Genomic DNA, 27,747 nt, shown 5'->3' on the forward strand with positions numbered 1-27,747 from the left:
CGCAGGACCTGGCCCCTGGGGGTGCTGTCCAGATGAGTGGGGTTGGTGACTTATCTGTGAGGTATCAGGGTGCTGACAGGGCCCATGATTTGGGATCAGAAACCACATTAGATCATGACAGTTCCTAACTGGACATGGTCCCTGTGAGTTGCTAGACTAAACACACAGGGGTGTGTGTGTGTGTGTGTGTGTGTGTGTGGCGATAGAGGTTGGGCTCCCAGCCCTGCCTACGTGTCATATTTTTAGGAACCACATCAGCCAGAGAGAAGCGTGTTGCTGCTTTATTGAAACTTCCTCCCCATCACACAAAGCAATGACACAAGGGGTGTTGGTGGGGAGCCCCTTGCACAGCCCTCTCCCTCTGTCCCCCCTCACAGACCCCAGAGAACCTGCCTCTGTGGCCTTACTCTGCCTTTGGGTCAGCACCCTTGGGAATCCCGGCCCCCTCAGGAAAGCAGGTGAAAGAGGGGGTGCGGGGACCAAAATTTTCCCTACATCCACCACCAGCATAAGTCCCCGGGGTGGGGTCTGCGCCAGCAAAGGGTTTGCCTTGTTCTGACTGAACTAACCTGTGGATTTAGTCCCACAAATGGAGTTGCCTGATTTCAAGGCTGAATTTCTGCCGGACCACAAGCATCAGGCAGAACTGGGTCCCCTGTCACGGCACTGGTGGTGGATGGGTTGGCCTGCGGGATGGGCTAACAGCTCCTTACTAGAGACAACCTTGGTTGAGGAGACCCCTTTCATGGAACCCATTCCATTGCTATGTGGCCACTCTGGCCACGTGTGACTGGTGGTTGATGATGACAACTCTTTGGCAAAACTATTATGTGTTCGAAGGGACTGTTTGATGACCGAAACAACAGTTAATTTCCTGATACTAGCTCTGGAATGCCAGTGTGGCAACTGTCTGACTTGAATTTTCATTTGAAGGAACCATTATTCAGGACTCAGAAGTACTGAATTGACCAGAGTACGCAGCTGGTTATTGGATTCGATTGAACCGAATAGTTTGGGGATGAACTTGATTTTTTTTTAATTATTGGATGTTATCGCTCTTCTCAATTAACTGATGGTTGGCTGACGTAATCACTGTTAAGCGAGCTATTAGAAGAAACTGGATACAGGCATTTGGCGGGGAGGGCTAATTGATGGTGTCTTGACCAAATTGCTCTGTGAGTTGACAACTGTTTACAAACCAACGCCACGGACTTTGGTGTTCGACCAAATTATTTTCACTGAACTGACACGTGTGTCTTTTATTTATCAGCCACTTGGTAAAACTGGGTGAGTTGAGAGCTGTCTAACCAAACTCACTGACTTTAGAATGACCAGTCATTTAAACCGATATCAGAGCTGATCAAAAGAAGCCGAGTGCTGTGGGACTGAATTTTTGAGCGACCCAAGGAGTCATTCAGCCTAAAGGGGTTGACCCAATTGTGAGCATCTCCCAGGCCCGGCAGGAAAAGCAGGCCAGCGAGGGGGACACAAGCGGATTGTCCTGAAGGCAGCCAGGTGGTTCACCCAGGCCACAGGGGCCACCAAAGCGAAGAAGCGGATTGCAAGTCAGCTCCGCCCTTCCCAGCACCAGGGCTGGGGCCTGGCGTGCGTCATGCCTCTGAGTATGGGGGTGGCGCTGGGCCCCCTTCTGGAATCTTGTACGGCAGAGACACAGCTTCCTCATAAGATGGCAGGACCACCTGGGAGAAACAGAGGGATGAGAGCTAAGAATTGACCAGATGGGACCACCATCCCAGCTAGCGTCGAGGGACTCCAACCCCGGGCTCTGGCAAAATGCTGCTGCCAATGATGACTAGATGCCCAGGGTACTGACTACATGCTAAGCATTGCAGGCACAGGTGGAGTTTCTGTCCCTGTAGCGGACAGACTTGCCTCTGCCTGTTCAGCAGCAAGGCCACTTGTTTCGTTAATGACTCACCATTTTCCCCAGGAAAACATTCTCAGTTCGTGGGCTTTCAAAGGAATTTGCCCCATCCTTCGGATCCAGGGTGGGGGATGAGGGGTGAACCTGTGACCTGGGGTTCATTCGAAGTAGAATTTCATCCCCCCAGCTATTGTCATTGGTTTAGGGTTAGGCTTGTGACCCAGCCTGGCCCCATCAGACATGCTCCTGGGATGTCTCTCTTTCTGCTGGGGTTGCTGAAAGGGTGGGATAGCCACTTAGGGATTTGGGCAGCTATTTTGCCACCATGAGGAAAGGGCTGCCTGAAAATGGAGCCAACACTGAGAAAAGTCAAGAGATAGAGACAATGAGATCAGGACCAGATATCAAGCCTCAGCCAGACCTATATTGGACGTTCAAATTCTGTAAGCTATTACATTCCCTTTTTTTTTAACAGAAGTGAGACTGGGTTTCTGATGCTCACAGCCCCAGAAAAGTCTTGACTAATGCACTTCTGTCTTACAGATGAGGAAAGAGAGTCTCCAGTGATTTAAACCAGCTGCACTATTCCCATCACTTCTCCAATCAGCTGCTTCTAAGTGCACTTCATCCCTCTGCCTTGAAGGCCACTTCCCCTTTCCCAGTTAGCTTGTATCAGCTGACTGTCCAAGAATCACTTCCTCCGGGAAGCCTTCCCTGATACCTCCAATGAAGCCAAGGGCCTCCTCGGTGCTCCTGTTGCCCCTGTGCTTCGCACCGAGTTGTAATCAGTTCTCCGTGTTGGGATCCGCTCTAGACTATCCTCTCCTCTAGAACAGAGTGGCTGCTTAGTTTCCTCTGCATCCCACTGGTCGGATATGGGGCCAAGAAAGAGTAAGAGGCAGAAAACGTTTCATACGGGCATGAATGAATCCCAGGCAATCGGAGTGGGAAGAGAGCTTCACATTTCTTCTGGTCGAACCCTCATCTTACAAAAAGAGAAACTGAGGCCAAGCGACAGAGAGAGAGACCTGCCCTAAACGATACACTGAGTGGCAGAGCTGGGATATGACACCCCCTCCCCCAAGCAGGCTCACCTTCGGCAGCATCTTGGAGCCACTCCTCTCCTCGGCCGAGTTCATGTACTTGATGAATCTGTAGCATCGCCACACACACTTGAACATGTAGATCTGGAAAAAAGGCCCAGATCAGGCTACGCTTTTTTTTATCCCCGTCCCTTTTTTTAGGGCTGCACTCACGGCATATGGAGGTTCCCAGGCTAGGGGTCTAATTGGAGCTGTCGCTGCCAGCCTACACCACAGCCACAGCCACAGCAACACCAGATCCAAGCTGCATCTGTGACCTACACCACAGCTCACAGCAACACTGGATCCTTAACCCACTGAGCAAGGCCAGGGAACCAACCCACAACCTCATGGCTCCTAGTCAGATTCATTTTGGCTGTGCCATGATGGGAACTCCCGCTTCTTTTGTTTTTAATGCATTCTTTTTCTCATAGCATCTTCCATCATGGTCTATCCCGAGAGACTGGATATGTTCCCTGTGCTGTACCGTAGGACCTCATTGCTTGTGCATTTGAGATGGGATCGTTTACATAGGCTACGCTTTGTGATCCTTCTCCTCGCTGCCCCAGCAGGCCTGGGACATAGGCTGGGCACTTCCTGGAGAGCCCCAGCTCACCTGAAAAGGCAGCTGTTGCTGCTGAGACTCCTCCTCTGGTTGGACAGGCCTCACCTGCCAGTCTCAGGTATCCCAGGTGTTTCCCTTCTCACTGCCCCACAGACTCAGCCCAGCAAGGGGCTTGGGGGAGGTCTCCGAGCCACCCTCTCAGCCTCCCTGGCAAGAGTCCTGCAGATCCTGCCTCGCCACCTGCCCGGGGCCGGAAGTTCCCCACCTTCTGAGGTGGCCCCACCCATCTTGAGACAGAGCCGTCAGTGGGAAAGGTTTTTCTTCGAAACTGCTTATGATATGTTGTTTTTTAAGGCAGAGTACCAGTGTCTGAGGTAGTACCCAGGTTGATACATGCAGAATAATTATACGTATGGATGTATAAATCTGTTAGATGATGCGAGCAGCTGCTCTCTCTTAGCAACTAATGTCAGAATTGGGGCGATTTCCACAGCGGAAGTGACGTCCCCAGGGCTGAGTTCAAGGAATAAAGCCAATAAGTCTCTCTGCCCCCAGACTACTTCCTAAGGAAGGGGAGCAGGTTCTGCACGTGGAAGGTTTTATGGAGCCCCATGGTGACTCCAAGGGAGTGGCAATAAATAAGATGAAGTATGAAGGGCCAGGGAAAAGCGAGCAGGTGTAAGGTGGCCGAGAAGCAGAGTTAGAGGGACCCCGAGAGACACCCCCGCCCAGTTCAGTGAAGATAAAGGCTAGGAGATGGATGGGAGGCGGAGTTGTGTGGTGGGATCTGGGCAGAGGGTGTGATGTAAACCCCCGCCTCAGTCCCCCCAAGACTTCAGGCACGTTCTCACTGTGCATCACTGACACACTTGTGCGAGGTCGGTCCTTTGAGGAAGGGTTCAAAGGAGTGAAGCTGTTTTCAAGTCGGCCTCAGTAAGAGCAGGTGCTCAGGGCCTCAGATGAAAGGAGGCAGTGACATCTGGTTACACCACCCACACACAAAGAGGGGGCAGAAAGGCACCCAGCTATCAGAGGGGGCTGTTCTCTAGAAGGTGGTGGACGGTCGGCTGATCGTCTTCTTTCTGCTCATCTGTAGTTTCTAAATTTCTACAGTGACAGTATGTTACTTTCACAATCTGAAAAGAACACTTTTTAAAGCCTCCCTTCTCTTGAGTCGACATCAGCCTCCCTGTGGCTTCCGGCCACAGGTTCCCGTTGTGGCTTCTAGAACCCCCATGAGAGTCCTTCGGGTACTTGGAGACAGTGATCACCTTCCCCCCCTGAGTCATTGCTTTCCCAAAGCCGAATTGCCCTGGTTTCCTGGACTTCTGCAGATGGCGGGGTTTCTTGCCTCTTCGCCCTCCTGGTGTGCTGCTCTTAAGACACGCCTATCTGTAATCATCTCCCCAAGAACTGAGACCTGAAACAGGACTCTATCCACAGGGCCTGACCACCCCCAAGAAGAATAAAACCAACCCCCTCCCTCCTTCTCATCCCTCCTTCTCATCCCCAAACCTCTAGTAATGTGACCTCAGGACCTATCTACATTTTGGTGCCCGAATCACATCAAACTGGATGTGAGCAAAGCAGGACTTAGGATGTCCCTTTCACAGATGAGCCCCGAGGCCCAAAAAGAAGGGACTTGAAAACCAACCACACGGCTAGTGAGCGGAGAGCCGTGGAATTCAAACCCAGGTCTTTCCGAATCTAATTCCAGATTAGCTCCTCCTTCCCCCGCATCAGGGTCTCTCTGAGTCGCGCAGTAAGCCCCAGACACCTGAACACAAGTGGGTCTTTGCAGATCCACTTGCTCTACATGGGCTGTCCCCGAGGATCCCATTCGGGGTCAGAGGAGCAGGTGTGGGGAGAGCTGGAGATTGGAACCAAAAGCAGGGAGAGGTCTCTTCGTCCTAAGAGTCCAGCATGGATGACCCCGGGACAGCACTGCCTCCCCACCCCTCCCAGAGCCGTGCGCAGGGACCACTCACCTTCAGGATGAGGACCGTGATGAAGGCGACGGAGAAGATGACCATCATCTTGACGAACTGGCTGTGAGCCACACCCTCCTGGCTGGGGAGGTAATTCTGCAACAGATGCGGGGGCTGCGTCAGGCTTCCTACCATCAGCCCCATCTGACAGGTGAGCACGCCAAGGGAGGCAGACACAGCCGATGCCCGTGCAGGTGACCCTTACCTGGCTGGCGCCCCCATCCCCCTGCAGGCAATAGGCCACACCCATGTCCTTCGAGGGAGGACAGTCTTGACTGATGGGACCATCTCACCCTGAAACATCTGGGAGGTGTGCCCCCCCCCTGCCCCCAGGGGCAGCTGCTCACAAGCAGGACTGGTTGATGGAAAGTTCCTGCTCCCATGGGACAACCTCTGTTTGCAAATATGTGCACACACCCTGGGACACTCCTCCCTCGAGCGTTAGCCAGACTTAGAGCCTCACTTCTCACAAACAATAGGATGTGGCAGAGGTGACTGTGACCTCGGAGACCACATGGCCATTTCCTCCTTGCTCTGTCTTGGAGACTCACTGGGGGAAGGCCAGCAGCCATGACTGCTCAAGGATGCCTGAGCAGCCTAAGCAAAGGCACGCAGGGTGGGGAACTGAAGTCACCCCAGTAAAAGCCAGCTTGGAAGGGGATCCTTCAGACCTTGTCAAGCCCTCAGCGTCTGCAGCTCCAGCCCCAACTTGGGTGTGATCCCAAGAGGGACTCTGAGTCTGAACAACCCAGCCGAGCCACACCCAAATTCCTGACCCTCAGAAACTACCTGACATAACAATTGTCTATTGTTTTAAGTCACTGTGTTTGGGGTTCACATGTTAGACTGCAGTGAAAAACTAGCACCATTTCTGTGACACAGTTCACACTCCAGGGAGCCCTCTGGGATCCAGCAGGGCTCCTCCGCAAGCCACGTGTCTGCCTGGCTTCTTCCTTTTATCTAACCTGTTCCCTCGCTCTTTTCGCTCTTTTCGAGTTTCTTCCTAAGAGCTCTCATTCAGTAAATCATTCACACAAGAATACTTCTCTACTTTTAGAGAAGCCAGCCTGAGCACTGAGGCCCAGAGAGGGGAAGCGACTCACTCAAGGACACACAGGCAGCAACAGGAATGAACCCTCAGCCCGGACTCACCATGTGGTTCATGGACTTGAAGTTGAGATAGGTGGGCACTTCCATGTAGGAGCTGCAGAGGGTCAAGATGCTCAGGCAGAAGTCCAACAGCTGCAGTGTCATCAGTGGGACCTTGGAGGGGCTCTTTGGAAAAAGAAGACCGACCAGCAAATCAGCCCCGACCTAGAGGCCCCAGTACCAGGGGGCACACAGTGGACCCTCAACTTAAGAGACTATCAGCTCGGAGTTCCCATCATGGCACACTGGTTAACAAACCTGACTAACATCCATGAGGACGTGGGTTTGGTCCCTGGCCTTGCTCAGTGGGTTAGGGATCTGGCGTTGCCATGAGCTGTGGTATAGGTCACAGACATGGCTCGGATCCTGCGTTGCTGTGGCTCAGGCGTAGGCCGGCAGCTGCAGCTCCAATTCAACCCCTAGCCTGGGAACCTCCATATGCCGCAGGTGCAGCCCTAAAAAGATTAAAAAAAAAAAAAAAGACCGTCAACCAGAAATGACGCTGACTCTCTGGCCCCTGGTTCCCAGAAAGAAATGGACGCCCATTTCTCAGACATTCACACCTTGGATGGGTGGCAGAGCCAGGATCAGAACCAGGGTCTCCTGATTCCCAACCCAGGGCTGTCTGTGACCCAGCTCCTCGGTCTCTTTAAGGACCACAGTAAGGAGAAGTGTGAAAAGCAACCTTGGGGAGCCTCGTCCCTGACTGGCACCAGCCATCATGGGCAATGCCACCAAGGATGCTTGCCATTTTTACCTTCCTTTCTTCAGGGTGCTTACAAAGGAGGGACAAAGCAGGGGCTGGGGCAGAAACAGGGCACGTGAAACAGGAACTACGGTGTAAGTTCACATGCGGCTGGCCGTGGTTCTGTGCTTACCACATGCTGAGCACCCATCTCAGACACATTTTACAGGAAGAAACGTGGGGTGATTTGCAGGGACTCGGGACATGCTCAAGCTCCGCAACTAGAAGGGGGCCCTGGGGGGGTCCCTCCTCCCCCGGCCCCCGGCTGGTTGTGGGACATGGGAGGGGCCCAGGTACTCACAGCCCGGCTGCTGCTCCTGGAGGCGAATTTGAGGTAGGCTGGTAGCTCAATGTAGGAGCCCAGCAGGGTGAGCAGGCACAGGAGGAAGTCCATGATTTGCAGCGATAGGAAGGGCAGCAGGTACCTCTCTCGATTCTGAAAGGCAGGCGGACCACAGTCAGGGGTTGCCAGCCCCAGGCTGCCCCGAGCAGCCGATGTCCCCACACGGCGCCCCCGAGCTGGCAGCTCCCTCCCTCCTGGGGAACTCCGTGACTCTCCCAAATCATCTGCCTGGCTTGGCTGAAGTCACCCCACAGCCAAGGGTCGAGGTCACCCACGTGCCTTCCTCCGAGGGAGGCTCTGGGCATGGGGAGAAGGTAAGACCCCAGAAACCGTCCCCATTTATAGAGATCAGGGCTCCAGGGCTCAGGGACCAGGGTTTCACTCAACTCGCTCTTAAGAACCCACCGAGGAAGGACTTTGTGTCCATTTTACAGATGAAGGAATCAGAGAAGGCTTCCTGGAAGTGGGGGCACGGGGACTAGAGCTAGAAAGAAGCAGGTGGGAAAGGGGAGGGTATTGGAGGCAGAAGGGCCAGCAAGAGCCACGGCCCAGAGATGGAAAAAACGTGTGCCGCTTTAACAGAGGGACCTTCCTCCGTATAGCCCTCCCCAGGGAGGTTCTGTCAAGAGCCCCTGGGAGGCTGAGGCTCAAGTCCCTCTCCTCCAACCGAAAGCAAGTGGCCACTGTGACCAGGATGCTTGCGTAGGAACCCACAGTTGGGGACAAAATCGCAGAAAGGGTGGTTTCGTGGTTTCTCATGTGGTTGTCTAAAATAACTCAGGAGGCAGCCCAGGCAGCCCAGACTGAATCTCAGAGCCTTAGGGACGCCCTGACCCATCGTCCTCACGGGACACCTTGTGTTTCTGAGCAGCACCTGGGAACCAAGATGAAGTCCCTCCTGGGGTGCGGTGCTGCCAAGAGACTGGCATGAGCTTGGGAGTGATCACTGGCATCTCAGGCTAGATGGAGACACGGCAAACCAGCCCCCAAACGCCACCCCAGCCTGCTGGCCCGGGGAGTGCCAGACCACTGTCCGCCCGGGGAGGACCCTCTTCCCGGGGCCCGCTCCCGTGGCTGTGTGGCCAGGCCCTGGCTTCCTGCCCCCCCTCCCCCCACCCCGAGGCTAAGGGCCAGATGGGTTCCTCTTTGCAAGAGGCTGAGCCACATCCACTAGCAGGACAGAACTGATCTGGACACCCCTACACCCTCCCTCTGCTTTGGCTCCTCTCACTGATTACAAAACCCACGGCTTTCTCCCCCTCCCCACACCTCAAAGGACCCTTCCTTCTTCCTCTGCCAAAATGCCCTATGGCCATTTGCAGTTCAAAAGGAGGTGAGTCACCAGGTGTGAGTGATTAGCTGCCAGGCCTGGGTGGGCACCCACACTGACCCCTTTTTCCCCACCCCTGGGGACGGGGTGGGGGGGGCAGTGTATTTTCACAAGGAACTGAAGCCTCCAGCTCAAGGGGTCTGGGGTGGCAAAGAGGCTTCTAAAAAGTAAGTGGGAAGATTTCTAGGGTGCGAGTAGCGTCTCCCAAAATAACCACCTCCCACCCACTTGGCAGCCAGTGCTACTGACCCAGGGGGTGGGACTAGAAGGGGACAGGAGGGCAGCTGGGGTTCCTTGCTGGCCCCCAGGTCCTGGCTCCCCTTCCCCTCCCCGACCAGGCCCTCACCTTGACCACACCGATCAGCAGGCTCAAGCTGATGACAAAGAGCATGGTGATGAGCAGGAAGCTGGAGATGAGTTCCGCTGAAAGACAAAGACAGCAGTGAGGGGCCCAGCAGGGCCCCCAGGAACCCTGCCTATGGTTCCGAGGGCCATACTTTGGGAACCACCCATGCGGGCGCTCCAACAGTGAACAAGAAAGCCCGGGCCCTGACTTCCTGCAGTTCTCAGTCTTGAGGGGCTACCACACAGCGAACCAAACATTTCAGGTAACACAGAATGGTGTAACAGAGGGTGTGGTGTGGGAGGGTGGCCTCGGGTCTGCTTTAACTGGCGTGAGGTCGGGGAAGGCCTTTGAGAAGGTGGCCTGTGAGCCAAGGGGCCTGGAGTCCAGGCAGAGGCCCCCAGACAGGGCCCAGCTCAGTGTGGTCGGGGCAGCTGGAGGCGGGGAGCGAGCAGGAGCTTGGAGGGAGCTGCGAGGCGTGGGAGATGCGGCTGGAGAGGTCAGCCAGGAATGGAGCTCACTTTGAGGATTTTCTTTTTTTTTTTTTTTTTTTTTAATGGCCATATCCAAGGCATCTGCAAATCCCAAGGCCAGGGACTGAATCCGAGCCACAACTGTAGTAACGCCGGATCCTTAATCCACTGCCCCTGGCCTCACCTCTGCAGCAACCAGAGAAGCTGCAGTTAGAGTCTTAACCCACTGCACCACAGCAGAAGGGAGTTTCGATTTTATTCTGTGTGACATGGGCAGTCACTGGCAGGTGTAAGCAGGAGAGTCCCGCTGTCATCTAAGCGAGGCAGCTTTGCAAAGTGCCATCCTATCTGTTTTCACACCTGGAGACCTCGGCGTGGACAGGTGGAATATCTCCATTTGCAGATGTCAAAAAGGACAAGCAGCAGGGCTTGTCTGCCATGACCAGTGCCCCGGACCCGACCCAACCCCACCCACCCGACCTTCAGTGTCCCTGGACATACCAATCCTGAGATAGCCCGACTTCGAGAACTTGCAGGAAGCCTTGCCGTGGGCCACTTCCACTGAGTGCTCAATGAACAGCAATACACTCATGATCTGGGGGCAGAGCAGAGCATCAGTCACCGGGGGGCAGCACAGCTCCGCCACCGACCCCTCCCACCCCCACGTGTCCGGTCAGGGCCTGCGAACAGGGATCTTGGAGGAGACAGATGCCCGCTGAGTAGAGCATCCTGGATAAAACACGGCCTGTACAGACAGACACCATAAATTCAGAGTCCTCCTTCTTCCTCCTCCCAGCGGTGTGAGCTTGGGCAAGTTACTTGACCTCTCTGTGCCTTGGTTTCCCCATCAGTAAAATGAGGATAATACTGAGAGCTACCTAAGGAGGCTAACGTGTGGAGAGTAAAAGAGAACATTCCAGGACAGCACCTAGAACCACAGCCAGTTCTTGGTAAAGCAGTAACCGTGATTCCTGAAAGTCAGGTTTGAGGAAGTTGGGGGACCGAGGGCTCTCACCAATGTCTGGGCCCCTCCTCTGCACTTCTTTTTGTAATGACAGGCCCTGGGAATCATGGAAACTTAGTCACAGCCTCTGAGAATCACAGAACTTCAAGTTCTTGGAATCATCACCCCAGGCCTGGGAGCACCTGTGAATCCCAGGGTGCTTTGGTCAACCCCAGCCCCCATGGCCCCTCGGTCTCACCATAAGCAAAATAGAAATAATGATATACCTGCCTCATAGGGTTGTGCTGGGGCCAGATGGTGTAATTCATTTCAAGTGCCTGACACATAGTAAGCGTTCAATTTATGCTATTATTATTGTTATTGTTCCCTCGGGACTATAGGTTCTGGAGGAAGAAGGACTGTGTCTCTCTTATTCTCTGCTCTAGCCATTGTATTTGATGGATGGATGGATGGATGGATGGATGGATGGATGGATGGATGAACAAACCCCATCCCCTTAGGGAACTCTTGCTAAGAATGATGGAGAAGCGGCAAATCTGATGAGCATGAGTGTTGCTCTGGCCCAGGCAACAGCTAAAGGATAGCCACAAGACTGCAGTTTGAAAGGACCCTGGAGGTCACCTTGCCCGTGCATTTTAGCATCCAATGCAAGAATTCTGTGCCAGGAAGCCCCTACTTAAATGCTTCCAACCACAGGGAACTCGCAATTTTCTGTGTGCCTGTGTCCTTACAGGAAGCCTTCTACTCACACATACATACACACATATTCCAGGCACCATCTGCCCATGCTGAGAATAAGACTATCTCCTCCCTTGTAGTGGATGCTCTACCTCTATTAATATGGCCAAAATTTACATTGGCTTTCTAGGTGGCCCTAGTAATTGATGCTCAGTCAATAAGCAACTAGACACCCACCATCTGTTTCCCCCTTGCTGATTATGTGGGGTTTTTTTAGCTCAGACATAGGTTTCAATTTGTCTTCCTGCCATATTACATCCTGTTCACGGGGGCAGAAAGACTGCTGAGGAGCTGGGCTCCAGATTCAGGCAGAGATAGTTTGAATGCCTTGGACAAGTCACTTTACTTCGTCTGGAAACTGGCAATCCCTGGATTTATAAAATGATAAATTGCATTGTATTGGCAAGCACGGAGCCTGGAGCCTGGCAGTGGGTGCTCAACAAGTCTAGTCGGCTTTTGAACTTACGTGCGGCAGTCAAGCGGTACCACGAGGAGGGCACCAGGGGCCTGACAGTGAGCTTGCTCAAGCTGCCCCCTCTACTTGGTGCAGAGGAAACCAAAAAGGCTTAGTTTCACCAGGAGGGTGGAAAGCAGCTCAGAGCAGAAGGCAAATGTGTGGAGGCTCTGGCTGGTACCCACAGGAAACGGCTCTAAGAGAGAAAAGCGGCTTCCTGGTGCTCTAAAGACTGGGCCTCCACCCCCTCCCCTCCCAGTGTCCCTTGTAATGCAGGAAGGAGAAAGGGAGCCAGATGATGTGCCAGCCCAGGACAGAACAGGGCACCCCGAAGATGGTGAGCCTGGGGGCTCCCAGGAGTGCGCCGGCAGAGCGCAGATGAGACAGCTGAGCTTAGAAAAGCATGCCTATCTATGAGCCGAGGGACAAGAGGGCTTTTGAAGTCCAAAGAGTCCAGGATTGTCTGAGATCTAGAACTAAGCTCAGAATCAGATAACCCCAACCTCCATTTGCTAGAAAGAGCCTCTACGCTCTTATTTTACACGTGCCTTCTGCTTGTTTTCTCAGCTCAGAGAGGTTTGATGGCTCACCGAAGGACACACAGCCAGTTGGGAACAAATGGAGACTAGAGTCCCAGTGTCCCAGGGCTGTCCTGATGCCCTCCCACACGCTCCAGTCCCCAAGTCGCCTCAGAGTCCTGCTCGCCTCAACCCGAGGGCTCCAATAGTTTGATCGTGTACCTGCATCAACAAAACCTTTGGAATACACGACTCTCTAATTCTTTATTTCCAAATCATATGTAAGTGCCTCTGTCTTGATTTGTCATGAGCACCATAAAACAGACACAAGCAGGAGTTCCCATTGTGGCTCAGTGGTCAACGAATCTGACTAGGAACCATGAGATTGCAGGTTCGATCCCCGGCCTTGCTCAGTGGGTTAACGATCCGGCGTTGCTGTGAGCTGTGGTGTAGGTCGCAGATGCGGCTCAGATCCCGTGTTGCTGTGGCTCTGGCGTAGGCTGGCGGCTACAGCTCCAATTAGACCCCTAGCCTGGGAACCTCCATATGCCACGGGAGCGGCCCAAGAAATGGCAAAAAGACAAAAAAAAAAAAAAAAAAAAAACAGACACAAGCAAAAAATCCAGAAAGGAATAAAGAACATGACCGAAAAACCTAGACATTCTAATATCGTCATCCTGAGGCCCCCGTGGTCACCTTAGGCATCACCCCACTTTGGAGACCAGAGATAACCCACAAATCACAACCCAGATTCTCAATTCTGACCCTTAACATCCTTCACGGCCCTGCCACCATGCTTGCCATCCTGCCATTAGCTTCCCAACCCCCCACTCCCCGCCCCGACTATCCTGGGACCCCAGGAAGGGGAAAGAAGAGGAGGAACAGTTGCATGCCAGTTGCCCAGCTGCATGCCAGGTACAGCACCCACATTGTCCCAATGCCCTTCCAAACCCAGCAAAGGGAATGTTCTTAATACTCCCAGCCCCATTTCACAGATGAGAAAAGTGAGGCTCTGAGAGGTCCAGGAATTTGTCCAAGGCCTCCAGCTGGTCATCTGTAGGGCCAGGATTCAAACCCAGGCCAGCAGACCCTAGGTCTGCTTCTCCTCCCCTCTCCACTGTGCTCCCAGCAGGTCCCAGCCTCTGGGCTCTGCCTGAGGTCTGCCCCCCTCCCCCACTCTCACGTGGGTGCCCGCAGAGTCAGGGGCACACCTCCTCTTCCCTCTGCCCTCTCCCCAACCTCCCGCAGCTTGCACAAGAAGCAGCAGTAGACACTAGAAGACTTTCCAATTCTATAAAAAAAAAAAAAAAAAAAAAAAAAAACCTGTAGTTTAAACCAGGCTCATCCTTTATTCCATTTCACCTTCTCAACCATCCTGTAGGCAGTGGGAGTAATTCTGACCCCATTTGCCAGACAGGAACACTGAGGCTCCCAGCAGGCAGGAACCAGCCCCAGGTCACAGAGCAGAGCAACCTCAGAGTCTCAGACCCTCACTGGCCCCTAACCTTCAAAGGGAGACACCTGTCCCCAGGAGAAAGATAACCGTCTCGGGCTCCCTAGGAAATGGGATAGAGAGGAATTGACATTTATTGTGTACCTACTGTGTGCTCAGACCTGTACATATGGGCTTGCGCCACAATCTCCCAACACCCTGCAAGAGAGGCAACACTTTTATAGATGAGGAAATGGAGGCTCAGAAAGGATTTGCCCGCTCTGTGTCATGTGGCCTGGCTGGGATGCGAACCCTGTCACCTGGGCTCCCGGGGTCCAGGCTCTGCTCAGGGCGGAGTGATTGCCCTGGGGCCTGGCCTCTAGTCTCAGCCACCCTCCCCCGGCAGCCCACCCCCAGCCCTGGGTGCCTGCAGCTCAGGGGACAGCAGCTGGGGCCTGAGTGGCCTCCACCACGGCCTCACAGCTGTGTAACGCAGGTCACGTCCAGGCTCCTCCCCGGACAATGCAGAGAGTCACCACCGTTCGCGCCTAGGCTGCCAAACACTCATCAGAAGGCCCTCATTGCTCCACCCAAGTCCCCAGGCAAGAGGAGTTCCCTCATGGCTCAGTGGGTTAAGGATCCCGTGTTGTCACTGCTGTGGCTCTGGTTACAGCAGTGGCGCAGGTTCGATCCCTGGCGTGGGAACTTCAATATGCCACAGGTGCAGCCAAGCAAGACAAAATGAAACAAAACAAAACAAGTCCCCAACCAGGAGCTGTCTGTAGTTCCAGAAAGTACCTGGCTTACCTATAACCTAAGCTGGGAGAGGCTAGGAGACCCCAAGAGTTAGATTTTCCCAGGCCCTCAGCTCCCCATCAGCCCCCTCATTTCCACCTAGACTTGGAGCTGCCCTCTCCCTGAGCTCCGAGGGCCCGCCCGGCCCTGACTCATGCCCTCCTGGGACAGGGACCGGGCAGGGCTTCCCTCCTCCCACCACGCCCGGACAGACAGACAGACAGCATTCACTCGCCCACGCTTTCCTCCCTCACAGCGTTTTCTCACTCGCTCTTCCTTAAGTCCCCCTGGTGAGACTGTGTGGTTAAGAGCTGGGGAGCTGGAGTCAAGCGGTCCTGGCCCCAGCCCCAGCTCTGTGCCCTTGAGCAAGCCACTAACCTCTCTGATCCTCAGTGTCTTTGCCTGGGAAAAAAGGAGATAATACAAGGACCTGCCTTGTAGGATTACTATCAGGTCAAATGGCAGACGAGCTCAGTGCCTGGCATACAGCAGGCACTCGTCAGTGTGCACTGTTGGGAAGGTATACACTTGCTCTCTCCGTGGTTAATCTGGCAAGCACGCTCTGAGCATACACTGCCTCCAGGCCCTGGCTGGAAAAGCCACAGACCCTGGCCTCAGGTGTCAGAGTCCCCAGGGGAACAGGGTGCGGGACCAGTGTGCTCCAAGCCACGACATGGGACATGCAGGCGGCTCAGAGTCCTGATGAGGAGGTGACCCCCGCTGTCTGGAAAACTCAGGGAGGCTTTCACCAATGGGTAAAGCTTGACCACGGCATTGAAGGCTAAGTAGGAGTTTTGCAGCAGAGGAGAGAGAAAAACATTTGCGAAGACGGACCATCGTGCGTAGAGGCCGGGAGGCTGGCAGTGCAGATCCAGGAAACTCGGGGGCCAAAACAGCCTCTTCCCTGAGCAAGGGGATGTCACCGGTGGGGAGGTAAAGCCCAGAGAGAGGCAGTGACCAACCACACAGAAAGACTGTTGCAGAGCCAGGATCAGCCTCATGCCACACCAAGGGCGAGACCGCACCAGCCCTGGCCACGCTCGGCCCTCCCCACGGCCACCTCCACTCTCCATTCCCCTTTCTCACCTCTTTCTGCTATTTCTCCCTGCTTTCAGTTCCCATTTCCATCCCCACCCCGTGTCTCTTCTTTCTCAATAACAAACACAACTTCCCTAAGCCGAGTGATGAGGGAAGTGGCCAGGAGAATTTCTACTTGTTTCTCTGGTGTCTCTGAGAAGCACCCAACAGCCTGTGCTGAAATAAAGGGGGAGAATTGGGGGTGGGCGGTGGGGGAATGGGAGCACCGTTGAATATGGCCGTGGCCACGATGGCGATGGTGCCGCACCTGAACGGGGCAGAAGCCACGTGGGTCAGGTGGGACTGGCAATGCTGACAGTGCTGGGAGGTAGGGGCTGGCTGTCCTGTTTGGCATGGTGGTGACAGTTGTGATCCTATGGGCAGTGAGAATAGAGGTGATGGTGGCTACGGCGGAGTAGTGGGGATGGGGGTAACCACGGGCATGCTGGGTGGTAATGAACGGCCATGGCCGTATGGCCATGGTGCTGCTGCTGATGTCAGTGGCAGTGGTGGCAGCAGGATACGAAGGTGACAATGAAGATCATGGCGATGGTGGTGGTGACACCAGCGTGCATGTCTCTGGGGTTCAAACACCCGCTCCCTGGCCAAGAAGCACAGGACCTTCCAGGAGCGTAAGACCCACATCTCATAAGCAGGGTGGCAGAGACCTGCCCTCTGAGCTTTGAGAGGGCAAAAGTCACAGAGAGACCCATTGCTCAGTGAGCACCTACTATGTGCCAGCTGAAAGGCAGGGGCCCTCCTGTCTGTTAACTCCATTGACTCCTGCTCACAGGTCTGGGCGGTCAGGACTGTCCGCCCCTTTCATGTGAGGAGAACGGGGCCTGTGTGTGACGTGGCCACGGTGGCACAAGGAGTCAGGCCCAGGCTTGTCCTCAACCCTCTGCCACAGAGGGGACACCCGCTTGCGCAATGGGAAACGGGTCCCCAGTGCACAGCCCTTCCTGCTGCTCTCCCCTCCCACGGCTGCTCTGCCCTCTCCCCCGACACCTTGGGCTCCAGTGGCCTAGGGACTCAAGTGCCCCGGTACTCAGACCCCTGATCATCACCATCATCCCCCCTCCCTGAAGCTCAGTCCCCTCTCCATCTCCCACCCTCTCCCCACCCCGGGGAGGCCCCCTGGGGTTGTCTGGCAGGAGGATGGGAGAAAAGAACCAGATATGTCAGCGACCGACTGAAGGAAGCTCCCCTCCCCCAACCCTACCCCACACTTCCTGTCACAGCTTATCGGGGAGCCGCCAGGTGGGGGCCATTCCCCTGCCCCTGCAGCACAATCTCCCCAGCCACCACCCCCCTCCAAGCCAGCCCAGATACCTTCGCGACACCCCACCCCCACCCCCAGAGGCTCACCTCCCTGGGAGCCTGGCTGTGGCTCTGCTGTCCTCCCTCCCACCCCTACCCCTCCTTTTAACTGTCCTCCCACCCACCCTGCCAGCCTCCTCCACTTCTCTGTGCTTCAGTTTCCTCATCTGTAGAATAGACAGAAGGAGCCAACAAGGTGACATGTGTCTGCTACCAAAGATGACAATTCAGAAAGATCAAGTGACCCTCAGAAGCCGAGGCCGTTTGTAACAGCCCGCACTCCCCCAATACAACAGGCAAATACATCTCGATACATTCGTGCCATGACATACCACACAGCACGTGGGCAATGAGCTGGATACACACAGCCACTCGGAGGAAGCTCGCGAACATGATGCCGAGAGAAAGAAAAAGCGTGCGCTGTGTAATTCCAGGATGGCTCGTGTTGCAAGAAGTCAGTTGAGTGGGCTGGCAGGGGGCCCCTGGGGGCTGGTCCCATCCTATTTCTTAATCTGGGCTCTGGTACCTGAATGTCGACTTTGAAAAGTTCATCAAGATGTGCACGGATGTAAATTACACATCAATAAAAGGTTTACAAAAGTGAAATAAAATCGAGATCGGCTGCCACCCACTCCGTGTCAGGCCCTGGGGATTACAAAGATGAACCAGGCCAGGCCAAGCCCTGGGCGAGCCTTCCAGGCCCCGGACCAGACAGCACAGCTCACAGCAGGTGTAGTGAAAGCTGCCCTGGAATGGGGGTAATGCTGGGAGCCCAGCATCCAGAAACAGAGGTTCCAGGAAGGCTTCCAAGAAGGGGTTAAGCCTTAAACTAGATTTCTCCCAAAGAGCAGTGGGAAGGGTGTTCCAGGCAGAGGGAACAGCAGGAGAGAAAGCAAAAGAGGGTGAGAGGCATTCAGGAAAATGCAAGAAGCTTCTCTTGGAGAACGGTGTCTTGGGCTCACCATGTGCCAGGCACAAAGTAGGTCCCCAGGAAATGGTAGCTGCCGGGTGGCTGGGCCACTGGTGGGATGCACGAGACACTGGGAGGACCTGTGGCCACTGGTGGGATGCACGAGACACTGGGAGGGCTGTGACTACAGGGTTTGCAGGGATGGGAGAAAGAGCCGTGCGGGTGGAAGGGACAGCTCGTGCCAAGGCTGGGAGCTGGCAGAGGACACGGTTCAGACGGCGGGCGCTGATGTTCGTCACCCTACAGTGCAGGAAGTGCCAGGAAAGGAGCACTATACAGGGAGCGGCTAGCTCTGGCCTGGCGTCTGAATGCCAGTGTGTTATCCTCGGAGCCCCCACATGTGACAGCCCAACAAGGCCTGCCCTTTGCCCTCTGCCCTTTGACCTTTCAGACTTGCCATTATGAAAGAAGATAGGACGGCAAGCCTTTCCCTGAAGGAACAGGCACTAAGGGGGATATTGTTTCAGGGAATCCCAGTGGTTTTTGCCATTCTTGGGGGGCGGAGTGTCATCCCTCATGGGCACCATCTGGGGGCTCCAAGTCAGCCTCCAGGCCTGGTCCATGCTCCCATCATCCTCCACGTCCTGAGGATCTGGAGAAGGACCCCGCCCCTCCTAAACTATCCTCATAAAACTTTGGTTCCTTATTTCCCTTCTGGGCAGAGGCCCCCGTGTGATCAGTGTTACTATGACTGGAGCATTTAGGAGAGGCGGGTCTTCTGAACACAAACACACACTCTCACCCCGTCCTCACCTCAGCCTCACAAGGCAACTGACAGGTACGGTTCCCATTCCCGCCCCGCCTTTTGCAGGTGAAATTGAGATTGCATCTTTGCATGTGGGCTTCATGTTTCTAAGAACAAGGCTCCCCAGATATTACGGTCGGACCCCACCCCGTGGCTGCCAAGAAGCCTGCCCCCTCCCCGACGACTGCCAGGGCCAGGGGCGGAGCCTGGGCCACCCGCAAGCAGGACACCTGGATGCTTGATCTTTATCTTCCACAGGCCACCAGGTCAGCTGTCTGAGACTCATTTTCCTTTTCTGTCACAGGGGGGCCGGCCCAGGAGCAGCTACCATTTGTGGGGCACTCGCCGGGCGCCAGATCTGTCTCCCCCTGCCCTGCTTTGAGTCTCTGACTCTGTGGGTCATGGTGATGGGCCCCTCGTTGACAGGGGAGGAAACCGAGGCTCGAGAAGGGGAGGGAGGCACCGGGTCTGCAGCAGGGCTGGAATCGGGGAGCTGGGGCCGTCGCTCTGCACAGCGCCCTGCTCTGCTTCCTGCTTCACTAGGGGTTCTGTGCACACCCTCCCCATCCCCTGGTTGGGTGGGGTCCCCTGGGAGACCAATGCAGGCCTCAGAGTGAGCTCAGAGCAAAGGCCTGGTTCCAGGCTGCTGCCCTGGGCTCAAAATAAAAGCCTCACTTCCTGGGGGGCTCTGGGCCAGGGTGGTGATCAAGAACCTTGGCACACCCAGGCTCTGCTCTCCAGCTACGGGGCCCCAGCCCCGGCACCAGGGAGGACATTTCCCCCCGCCCCACCGCCCCAGATAGTGCCTCCCTCAGCAGTGGGTCCCTTTGACCAAGGTGACCTCCACAGCTGGAACCACCACTCACCACCTGCCATTCCCAGAAGCCCCTTCGCCTTCCCTTGGGCTCGGGAACCAGGAAGGAGGGCGAGGTTAAGGCCCAGCCTGCAGTCTGGCCTGTCCTGGCCCATCTCACCCACGTGACTGGCCACCATCACTCGGCCCACCATGCCTGCTGCAGCAGGAAAGGCCCAACTTTGCCCCAGAAATCCCTGCGTGCTGCTCCCCATCGGCCCAGTGGGTCCAGCGGCCTCCTCAAGGGCCTCCAACATTTTATAAGCTAGAAGGCAGGGTGCATACCCCAGAGATGGCGAGCACGACTCAGTTCCTGCCAGGACACTGGGCTGTGGCGCTGGTGAGATTCCCTAGTTCCTACCCACCAGCACCCCCCTCCCTCCAGGCAAGGCATATGGCATCAGTGGCCCAGATCAAGGCCTCTCTGCCCCACATGGGGGCATCAGGCATGAAGGCAGAGGTTCCAACAGACGACCTAACAGTTGGGGCCTATTTTTAGGCCCCCAAACAGATGAGTTCTCAAAAGGGGCGTGGCCTCTGTGATCACATCCCACAGCCCACCCTGGGTACCCGCCTGCCAGGCCCCCTCTCCACAGGAGCCACATCAGCTCAATACCTCAAAATGGTCACCCTTGAGACAGGGACCACTGGCCCCATTTCACAGATGAGGAAACTGAGGCCCAGACAGCAAAGGCACCTGCCTGCTCCAAATCACAATGTGAGTGCGTGATGGGAGCCAGGTCTGTGATCTGTTCGATCCCAACGTGGAGCAGAGAGAGAGGAGCTGCAGGAATTCTGAGGAGGGCAAGCAGGAGGGCTTCCTGGAAGAGGAAGCTTCCTTAGAGCTGGTCCATAAAGAAGAAATGAAGACCGGGTGAGAGAAGGACCTCTCAAACAGAATGATCACCCCTGGGCTGCAGGCAAATAAAGAATTCATCTATTCACCCTCTGGCTCACCCCACTCGCCCCCTGCGTGCTGGTAGCTGGCAGCCTGGAGCAAAGTCCTGCCCCACCTCCCTGTGTGACCTGGAGCAAGTCAGGGATGCTCCTGGACCTCTCTTCCCGTATTCGTAAAATGAGAGCATTGGGCCAAGCAGAGAATCACCCTTTTACCATGAAGCCTGAAAGAAGCAAGAGATTCCATCCCGTCTTACACTTGCTGACCAGTCTAGCCTCCCCCACCCACCTCCTGACGGTCCCTCCCTCGACCTCAGCTGGACAGACATCTCAGTGCTTCAGAGCATCCCCTGGCCTCTCCTACCTCCAAGCCTTTGCTCGTGCTCCTCCCTCTGCCCGCTACCCGTTTCCAAGTGAAGCCCTGCTCATCCTTAGCACTCAAGCCTCCTTCCAGAAACCTTTCCTGAATCCCCAGCCTCCACCCCAGGGCTGGGCGAAAGCCCCGGTAAAAAGCCAGCATTGTCATCCATCAAGGCCATTATCACGGTTTTTCCTTGGCAGGTTGGAACCCCTAGAGGGCAGAGGCCATGCATGAGTCAGGCTGGTAGGCTGGCCTGGGGCTGGGCACAGAAAAGACACGTTTGGGAATGAATCCTCATTCACGAGAGACTCCTTTAAATACGAGGGTCGCTTTCCGTTTTATTTTCCAATTTAGAAAGTAGTATGTTTGAGCAACTAAATAACGCCTGGTTGGATGACAACCCCGAGTATAAAATAAATTCCCGTGAGTCCCTGTAGATACAAATAAATGATTTCTTTCTATAGTAAATGAAGAGAGCAGACAGATCTGCTGTGAGGAATTCCAAATATTCCAAACATCGAGTAGCTACTCTGCCGCACCGTCAAGATCAGGGGAGCAGAGCTCCTTAACTGTGGGCTGGTGTAGCGACTTTCTTCCCCCCCCCCCCCCCCCGGGGCGGGGGGAAACAGTACAAGGAAGAGAGAAGGGAAACAGCCACTTTTCAGTGGAGAAACCTGACAAGCACGACCTCCGCCAGGTAAGGAAAGTCAGCATCGACAGCGATCAGACACCTGGGAAGCCCACGCCCTCGTAGGACGGGGCAGAGAAGGGCACTTGACTGCTTGCCTCCCTGAACACGTTGCCCGTGTCTATCCACAAGAACACCACCAGCCAAGGACTATTTGACAAAAATGCGAACCTGGGTGGGATCCTGGGACAGAAGAAAGGACAGGCAGGGAGCGCTGAGGAAAGGTGAGTAAAGTGGGGATTCGTTACTAATAGTCTATCCATGGAGACTCATCAATAGATGACAAACGCGCCACACTAGTAAAATGTTAAAGTTGGGGAACCCAGGGGTGAGGTGGACAGGACCAGGGGTGCTGTATTGGCCATTTTTTTGTACATCCAAAACCTTTCTACAATCAAATGTTTATTTTAAAAAGTAATACATGCTCACTGAACCAAATACGGAGCATACACAGAAAAGGAGAAAAAAAAAATTAGAGCACTCGCAACCTATCACCGAGAAACAAGCCACGGCTTGCACCAGTCTCATTTCCTCCTGGCCTTGTTTTGGCGATGCCTGTTGCTACAGGGTTGAAATCACCGCGGCTGTAAGCTTTTTATCAGACAACGCGTTTGTAATGGAATTCCCAGCACCGTGGAGAGGAGAGGCCAGGGAGGGAGATCTCTCTGGGCAAAAAGGCTTTCCAGGGTCCCTGTGTTCTGCCATTAACTTAGGACAGACATGCTTTGGGTTGCCAGCCAAGCCAGGACCAAAGAGGCCAATTTTTTTTTTTTTTTAAGGTAAACACCTTTATGTAAGACTGTTGGAAAATGAGGTGTTGCAGACATTCAGAGTTGGTCCACAAGCAGTCCTAGCACATACCGGGCCCTGTTCACCTCGCTGCACTGCCGCATTCCTCCCCATAGGAAAACTTCCCCATAGCGTCCAATACTTTCATATTTTAATAACCTATCATCATCATGTCCTTTAAATTCCTTTTTACAGCTCATCACGCTACATGCATGAAAAACATTTACCAGGCTGATGGGTGTTCCCTCTGTGCTATATTTTAACTTCTTATAGTTTCAATGTCAGTATATACTATAAAGAGCTTATATTCTCAAAGAGGCCTATTGAAGAAAGTTCTCTGACTCCCTCATGCAAGGCTGGGTCAGAAATCATTCGTGGAATTCCCTTGGTGGCTCAGCGGTTAAGGAACCCGACTAGGATCCATGAGGATGCAGGTTCAATCCCTGACCTCGCTCAGTCCATTAAGGATCCAGCGTGGCCGTGAGCTGTGGTGTAGGTCGCGGACGTGGCTCGGATCCTGAGTGGCTGTGGCTGTGGCATAGGCTGGTAGCTGCAGCTGCAACTCAACTCCAGGAATCCCCTATAGAAACCCGGCGGCGGCGGCGGTGGGGGGGGGGGCGGTCCTGAGGCAGGCCCTCCAGCCGTCGGATGCCAAGGTCCTCCAGTAATAACGCCCTGACAGCTCAGTGGAGCACAGTCTCCAGCTGCCAAGGGCCCAAATTAACCCTCCCCAGAGGGGCCCATTCCACGAATAGCTCTCGCCGTCACCCATGACTGGCTCCAGATGACGACCTTTCTGGGTAATCAACACATCTGGATGGCAGCTTCTCCTTTTCCATGCAGATGTTCCAGGCCCTGACAGCACACCTGCCACCGGACTGCTAGCCGCACCCCCCCCCCCGCCCCTGCCCTTTCTGGGAAGGCCTCTCACCAAGGGGGCAGGAGGACCATCCCACACCAGAATCAATCAAGAAGCTCTGTCTGGATACGACATGACTGTGCAGGCCAGTCGAACAGTTTCCAGAATTTTCCTCCGTTCTGTGGCTTTCTGCCCTAGAAGACCCCATGGCTCCCCATGACTCACACTAAAGACAGTGGTTCTCCATGAGGTTGCACATTCAATCTCTGGCCTCGCTCAGTGGGTTAGGGATCTGGTGTGGCCATGAGCTGTGGTGTAGGCCGGCAGCTGTAGCTCCGACAAGACTCCTAGCCTAGGAACCTTCATATGCTGCAGGTGCGGCCCTAAAAAGTCAAAAGTCAAAAGCCAAAAAAAAAAAAAAAAAAAACCAGTGGTTCTCAACTGGGAGCGGTTTTGCCCTCCAGGGGATACTTGCAATGTCTGGAGATATTTTTAGTTATTGCCGCTCAGGGGTGCTACTGGCCCTCTTGTAGAGAAAGGCTGGGGATGCTGGTCAGCATCCTCCAGTGTCCAGCTCAGTCCCCACAACAAAGAATTCTCCAGCCCCAAATATTGCTTAGTGTAAAGGTCCAGACTCTTGAGCTAATCACTCCAAGCCCTTCCCACCTCCTGCTCCCCAAGTGGAAGTCTCTGAGTGGGGTCCCCAGCACAAGCTACTATCCTCAGCCTCCACACCTAGCCCTCTCCCATCCATACTGCCCACAGCCAACTCTGTGCCTCTGCCAGTGGCACCTCCTCCAAGAAGGCTTCCATGATCACTTGCCCACACATTCTCCAGCTCTGTGGGCAAGCCCTGATGTCCCTTAACCATGTAGAGGGAAGGACCTCAGACAGCATGACCAAAAAGAAAGCTCAAGAGTCACAGAGTCTGGGGTTTGCAGGGCAGCCTCTGGGCCCAGCAGCCTGCATTTGGCTTGATCCGCACAAGCATTTCTTTTTGACCTCGAATCAGTCACCAACATGGAAACAACAGAAATTGTGACATAAAAGCCTGCGTTTCCTGTTTCTCCAAATGTCAGAAGAACAGCTGCTGGGGCCCACATTCCTCCATGGCAACAATCAACGGAAACAGAGAGCAGCCGCCAGCAGAGACCCGGACCAGACTCCCCAGCTCACCATGCGTCCATCTGCCCTACTATGCCCACTTCTATGAGCTGCTGGGGCCCCAGCGGCATGGGTATCTGAGACCTCTGAGCCAGTCCACGAGCCCTTGCCTGTCATCCTATAAAGGAAAGACAGGAGTTCCTGTCATGGCTCAGTGGTTAACGAATCCGACTAGGAACCATGAGACTGAGGGTTTGATCCCTGACCTCCATCAGTGGGTTAAGGATCCGGCATTGCCGTGAGCTGTGGTGTAGGTCGCAGGCGCGGCTCGGATCCCATGTTGCTGTGGCTCTGGTGTAGACTGGCAGCTACAGCTCCAATTAGACCCCTAGCCTGGGAACCTCCGTATGCCACAGGAGCGGCCCTAGAAAAGGCAAAAAGACAAAAAATAAAAAATAAATAAAAAAGAAAGACAGAGGCCCAAGGGAGCCTCTTGTACAAAGTCACATAGGCAGTTAATGGCACAACCACAATAGGGACCCAGGGGCCCGCATCCTATGGGGACACCCCTGCTTGCTACCCTGCACTTCCAAAAATGTTACACAAGCTTGAAGAGGCCCCAGGGACAGCCAAGAGCCTGGGCACAGCCAAGGTGCCATTTACGTCTTCCGGGATCATTCTTGCACTGGCAGAAGTTAAACAGAGCAACCTCTGAGCTCCGCCCCAAACCAGGGCCCTGAGGTCTGACAGCTGACTTACAGGTGTGCTGGCAGCAGGCTCCGCGTCTGGGGCAGTCCTAGTAATAAAATACTCAACTACCTGTCAAGCTCTGCTACGTGCCTTGCATATATTTACTCCCTTGATCCTCACAGTGACCAAAGATGCATTATTAGTCTCGGGCCCATTTTTTTAGATGACAAACTGACATTCAGAGAGGTTAAGTAAGCAGCCAGAGGCTGCACAGCTAGGAAGGGATGAGGCCAGGATTTGGCACACAGGAATCTAGATCCAGAGACTGTGCACTGAGCCCTGAATAGCCCCAGCCCTCTGCAGGCTGGGGTCTAGCCACAGCCCTGCCTGCTCAGCCTGTGACAGGAAGCAGATGCAGCCAGGTCTGAGCAGTTTACAACAGCCCACCGAAGCAGGCCGGATTTAGGCTAATTTTGAGGAAGCCCTTCCAGGCTCATAAAAGAACTGTTAACCACAGGCCCTGAGTCACCCTGGGAGGGAGGCACAGGGTTGGGGGCTGGGGAGCAGGGGAACTGGGTGTGGCTCGAAGTCATGGAGTGGGGGATGGGTCTGGGCAAAGCAGAACAGAGACCCCAACCTTCAGGCACCAAGACAAAGGGGGAGCCTCCAGCCCCAGGGTCATTCTGAGTTAATGACACAGACTCCAAACCTGCCTGTGCACACCAGCCTCCAAAAGAGACCCGCTGGGCCCATTCCCCTAGGCTGGCCCCCCAGGACCTCGGGCCCGTCAAGTCACCCTGCTCGTCCATGCAAGATGGAGCTGTCTTTGGTGGGGAGGAGGCTTGTCCCAGAAGCTGGAAGCCGAGAGGACTCTGCCCTCTCCCGCCTCTCTAGAAGCACAAAGGGGAGAGTCCTTCTCGTCCCTTCCAGCAGCCCAGGCCCCAGGGGAAGGGGGGAAGCCAGGGCCTGTGACCTGACCCCATATCCTGGCTACGATCCCAGCCTGCGTTTCTCCCAAGATTTCTGGCTCCCAAAGCACTTTCACATCTGCTGCTCCGTCTGTACCTGGAAGACTTCACAGCTGTCCCTTTGCACCGAGGCCCAAACGGAGCCTCAGAGAGGACCCGAACTTGCATTCATTCGCTTAGAATAAGGACCCCCTCCTCCCGCCGCTGCTCGCTTCGCCCGCTGCCGCTGGGCCCCCTTCCCTCTTCTGACAGAGTGGGAGGCCGAGGCCCAGAGCTGGGAAGGGCTTTGTCCAGGGTTCCACGAAGAGGGGGTCCTCCCATTGGAGGGGTGCTGCTCTCACAAGCACACCGGCTGTCCCCCAGCTGCCCACACACTCACCACATGGTAGACGGCCAGAGCAGTGGTGGCGATGCGGACATTGAAGCAGCAGCAGGTCTGGCGGGTGGCGGCCGTGCGGGTGCTCATGGTGCCACCTCCCCTCCTCGAGGCGCTGGCAGGGAAGGAGTTGGGCGCCTGGAGCAGGGCAGAAAAGGGGAAGCCGCCGGCTGCCTTCCTCACTTCCTTCCTGCCCTTCAGACAGGCAGGGGCAAAGGCGTCACAGCTGGGGCGGGGCAGCAGGGAAGGGCCCCATCGAGCATGACAGGCGGCCCCTGCCACTTTGGGGAGGGGCTCCACCAGGGAGGGCAGACCCTCGCACCATCAGTGCCTACCACGTGCCAGGGCTGGCGGGTAAGGGGTTATATACAGGACACTCACCACCATCCTTGGAAGCAGGGACTGTCACCAATCCCACATCCAGCCAGAGACACAGAGGTCCAGAGAGGTCAAGGTATTCACCCCAAATCACACAGCAGTTAGCGTGGGCGGGCAGGATTCCAACCCAGGCCTGTCGGGCTACAAAAGCTATTGTCTAGTAGTTCCTCTGTGTTCTAAGGCTGTTCCCGGATGCGCTCCTCGATCCTTTGAGGGAGGTACTGTTATTATTCCTGTTTTACAGATGAAGAAACTAGGGCACAGAGGGGGAAAGTGATTTGTCTGAAGTCACACAGCTAACCCGAAGAGGAATAGGGATTTAAGCCGAGGCTTGACTGGTGCTAGAAGCTGCCCCCTCAGGGCTGGTGTTTTCACGCTACCCCCAGCCTTGGAGAGAAGCATGTCTTCCTAAACTCTGTCCGAACCAGGACAAGAATAATTGCTGAGCAAACCCATCAACTATTGGTCAGGCCCTGGGCTAGGCTCTTCCCACTGCTGGGTCACTGATGCCTCACAGTAACCTGGGAGACCTGCAGTCAAGCCCTCCTTTGTGAGCCTCGAGGCCCCCTACTGCTCCTGCGCAATCAGGGATTTCCCCCCTCACTCTTAGGAGAAGCTGGAATTAATCTACTGTGACTACTAAGCAATCTACCCTGGGATGTATACTCCCTTCTCCCACGAGAAGTTATCCATCCACACTGCAATAAAGGAAGGGAGCATGAGGCATTTGCAGAATTCCCATCAGAAGCCTGTTCTGTCTAGACACTGAGCTCACTTGCTAAGTGAAACGTCCAGTGGAGAACACAGCCGGACCTGCCGTGAAGTCCCACCCTCTCATGAGCTCATGCAGTTAGGATTGGCCACTATA

The 27,747-nt window shown here is 54.9% G+C and overlaps 1 protein-coding gene across 1 annotated transcript; it reads right to left on the reverse strand.

Annotated features, from left to right (window-relative positions):
* Positions 264-26,724, reverse strand: LAPTM5 (lysosomal protein transmembrane 5). Its single transcript, XM_003356262.5, has 8 exons — positions 26,505-26,724; positions 10,405-10,498; positions 9,434-9,510; positions 7,716-7,850; positions 6,673-6,795; positions 5,521-5,616; positions 2,980-3,072; positions 264-1,700 (listed from the first exon to the last, which is right to left on the reverse strand). Exons 1-8 carry the CDS (start codon positions 26,589-26,591, stop codon positions 1,611-1,613), a joined length of 795 nt encoding a protein of 264 aa, XP_003356310.1. The 5' UTR covers positions 26,592-26,724; the 3' UTR covers positions 264-1,610.

This window comes from Sus scrofa, chromosome 6, assembly GCF_000003025.6.
Source record: "Sus scrofa isolate TJ Tabasco breed Duroc chromosome 6, Sscrofa11.1, whole genome shotgun sequence".
Lineage (NCBI taxonomy): Eukaryota > Metazoa > Chordata > Mammalia > Artiodactyla > Suidae > Sus > Sus scrofa.

Excerpts from the sequence above, each read along its gene's own strand:
- LAPTM5 (XM_003356262.5), bottom strand. The coding sequence starts at position 26,591 with ATGAGCACCCGCACGGCCGCCACCCGCCAGACCTGCTGCTGCTTCAAT. Across the intron at positions 6,796-7,715 it reads CCAGGAGCAGCAGCCGGGCT|AGCCCCTCCAAGGTCCCACT; the intron begins GTGAGTACCTGG and ends CTTTTTCCAAAG. Across the intron at positions 3,073-5,520 it reads TCACGGTCCTCATCCTGAAG|ATCTACATGTTCAAGTGTGT; the intron begins GTGAGTGGTCCC and ends CCTTTTTTCCAG.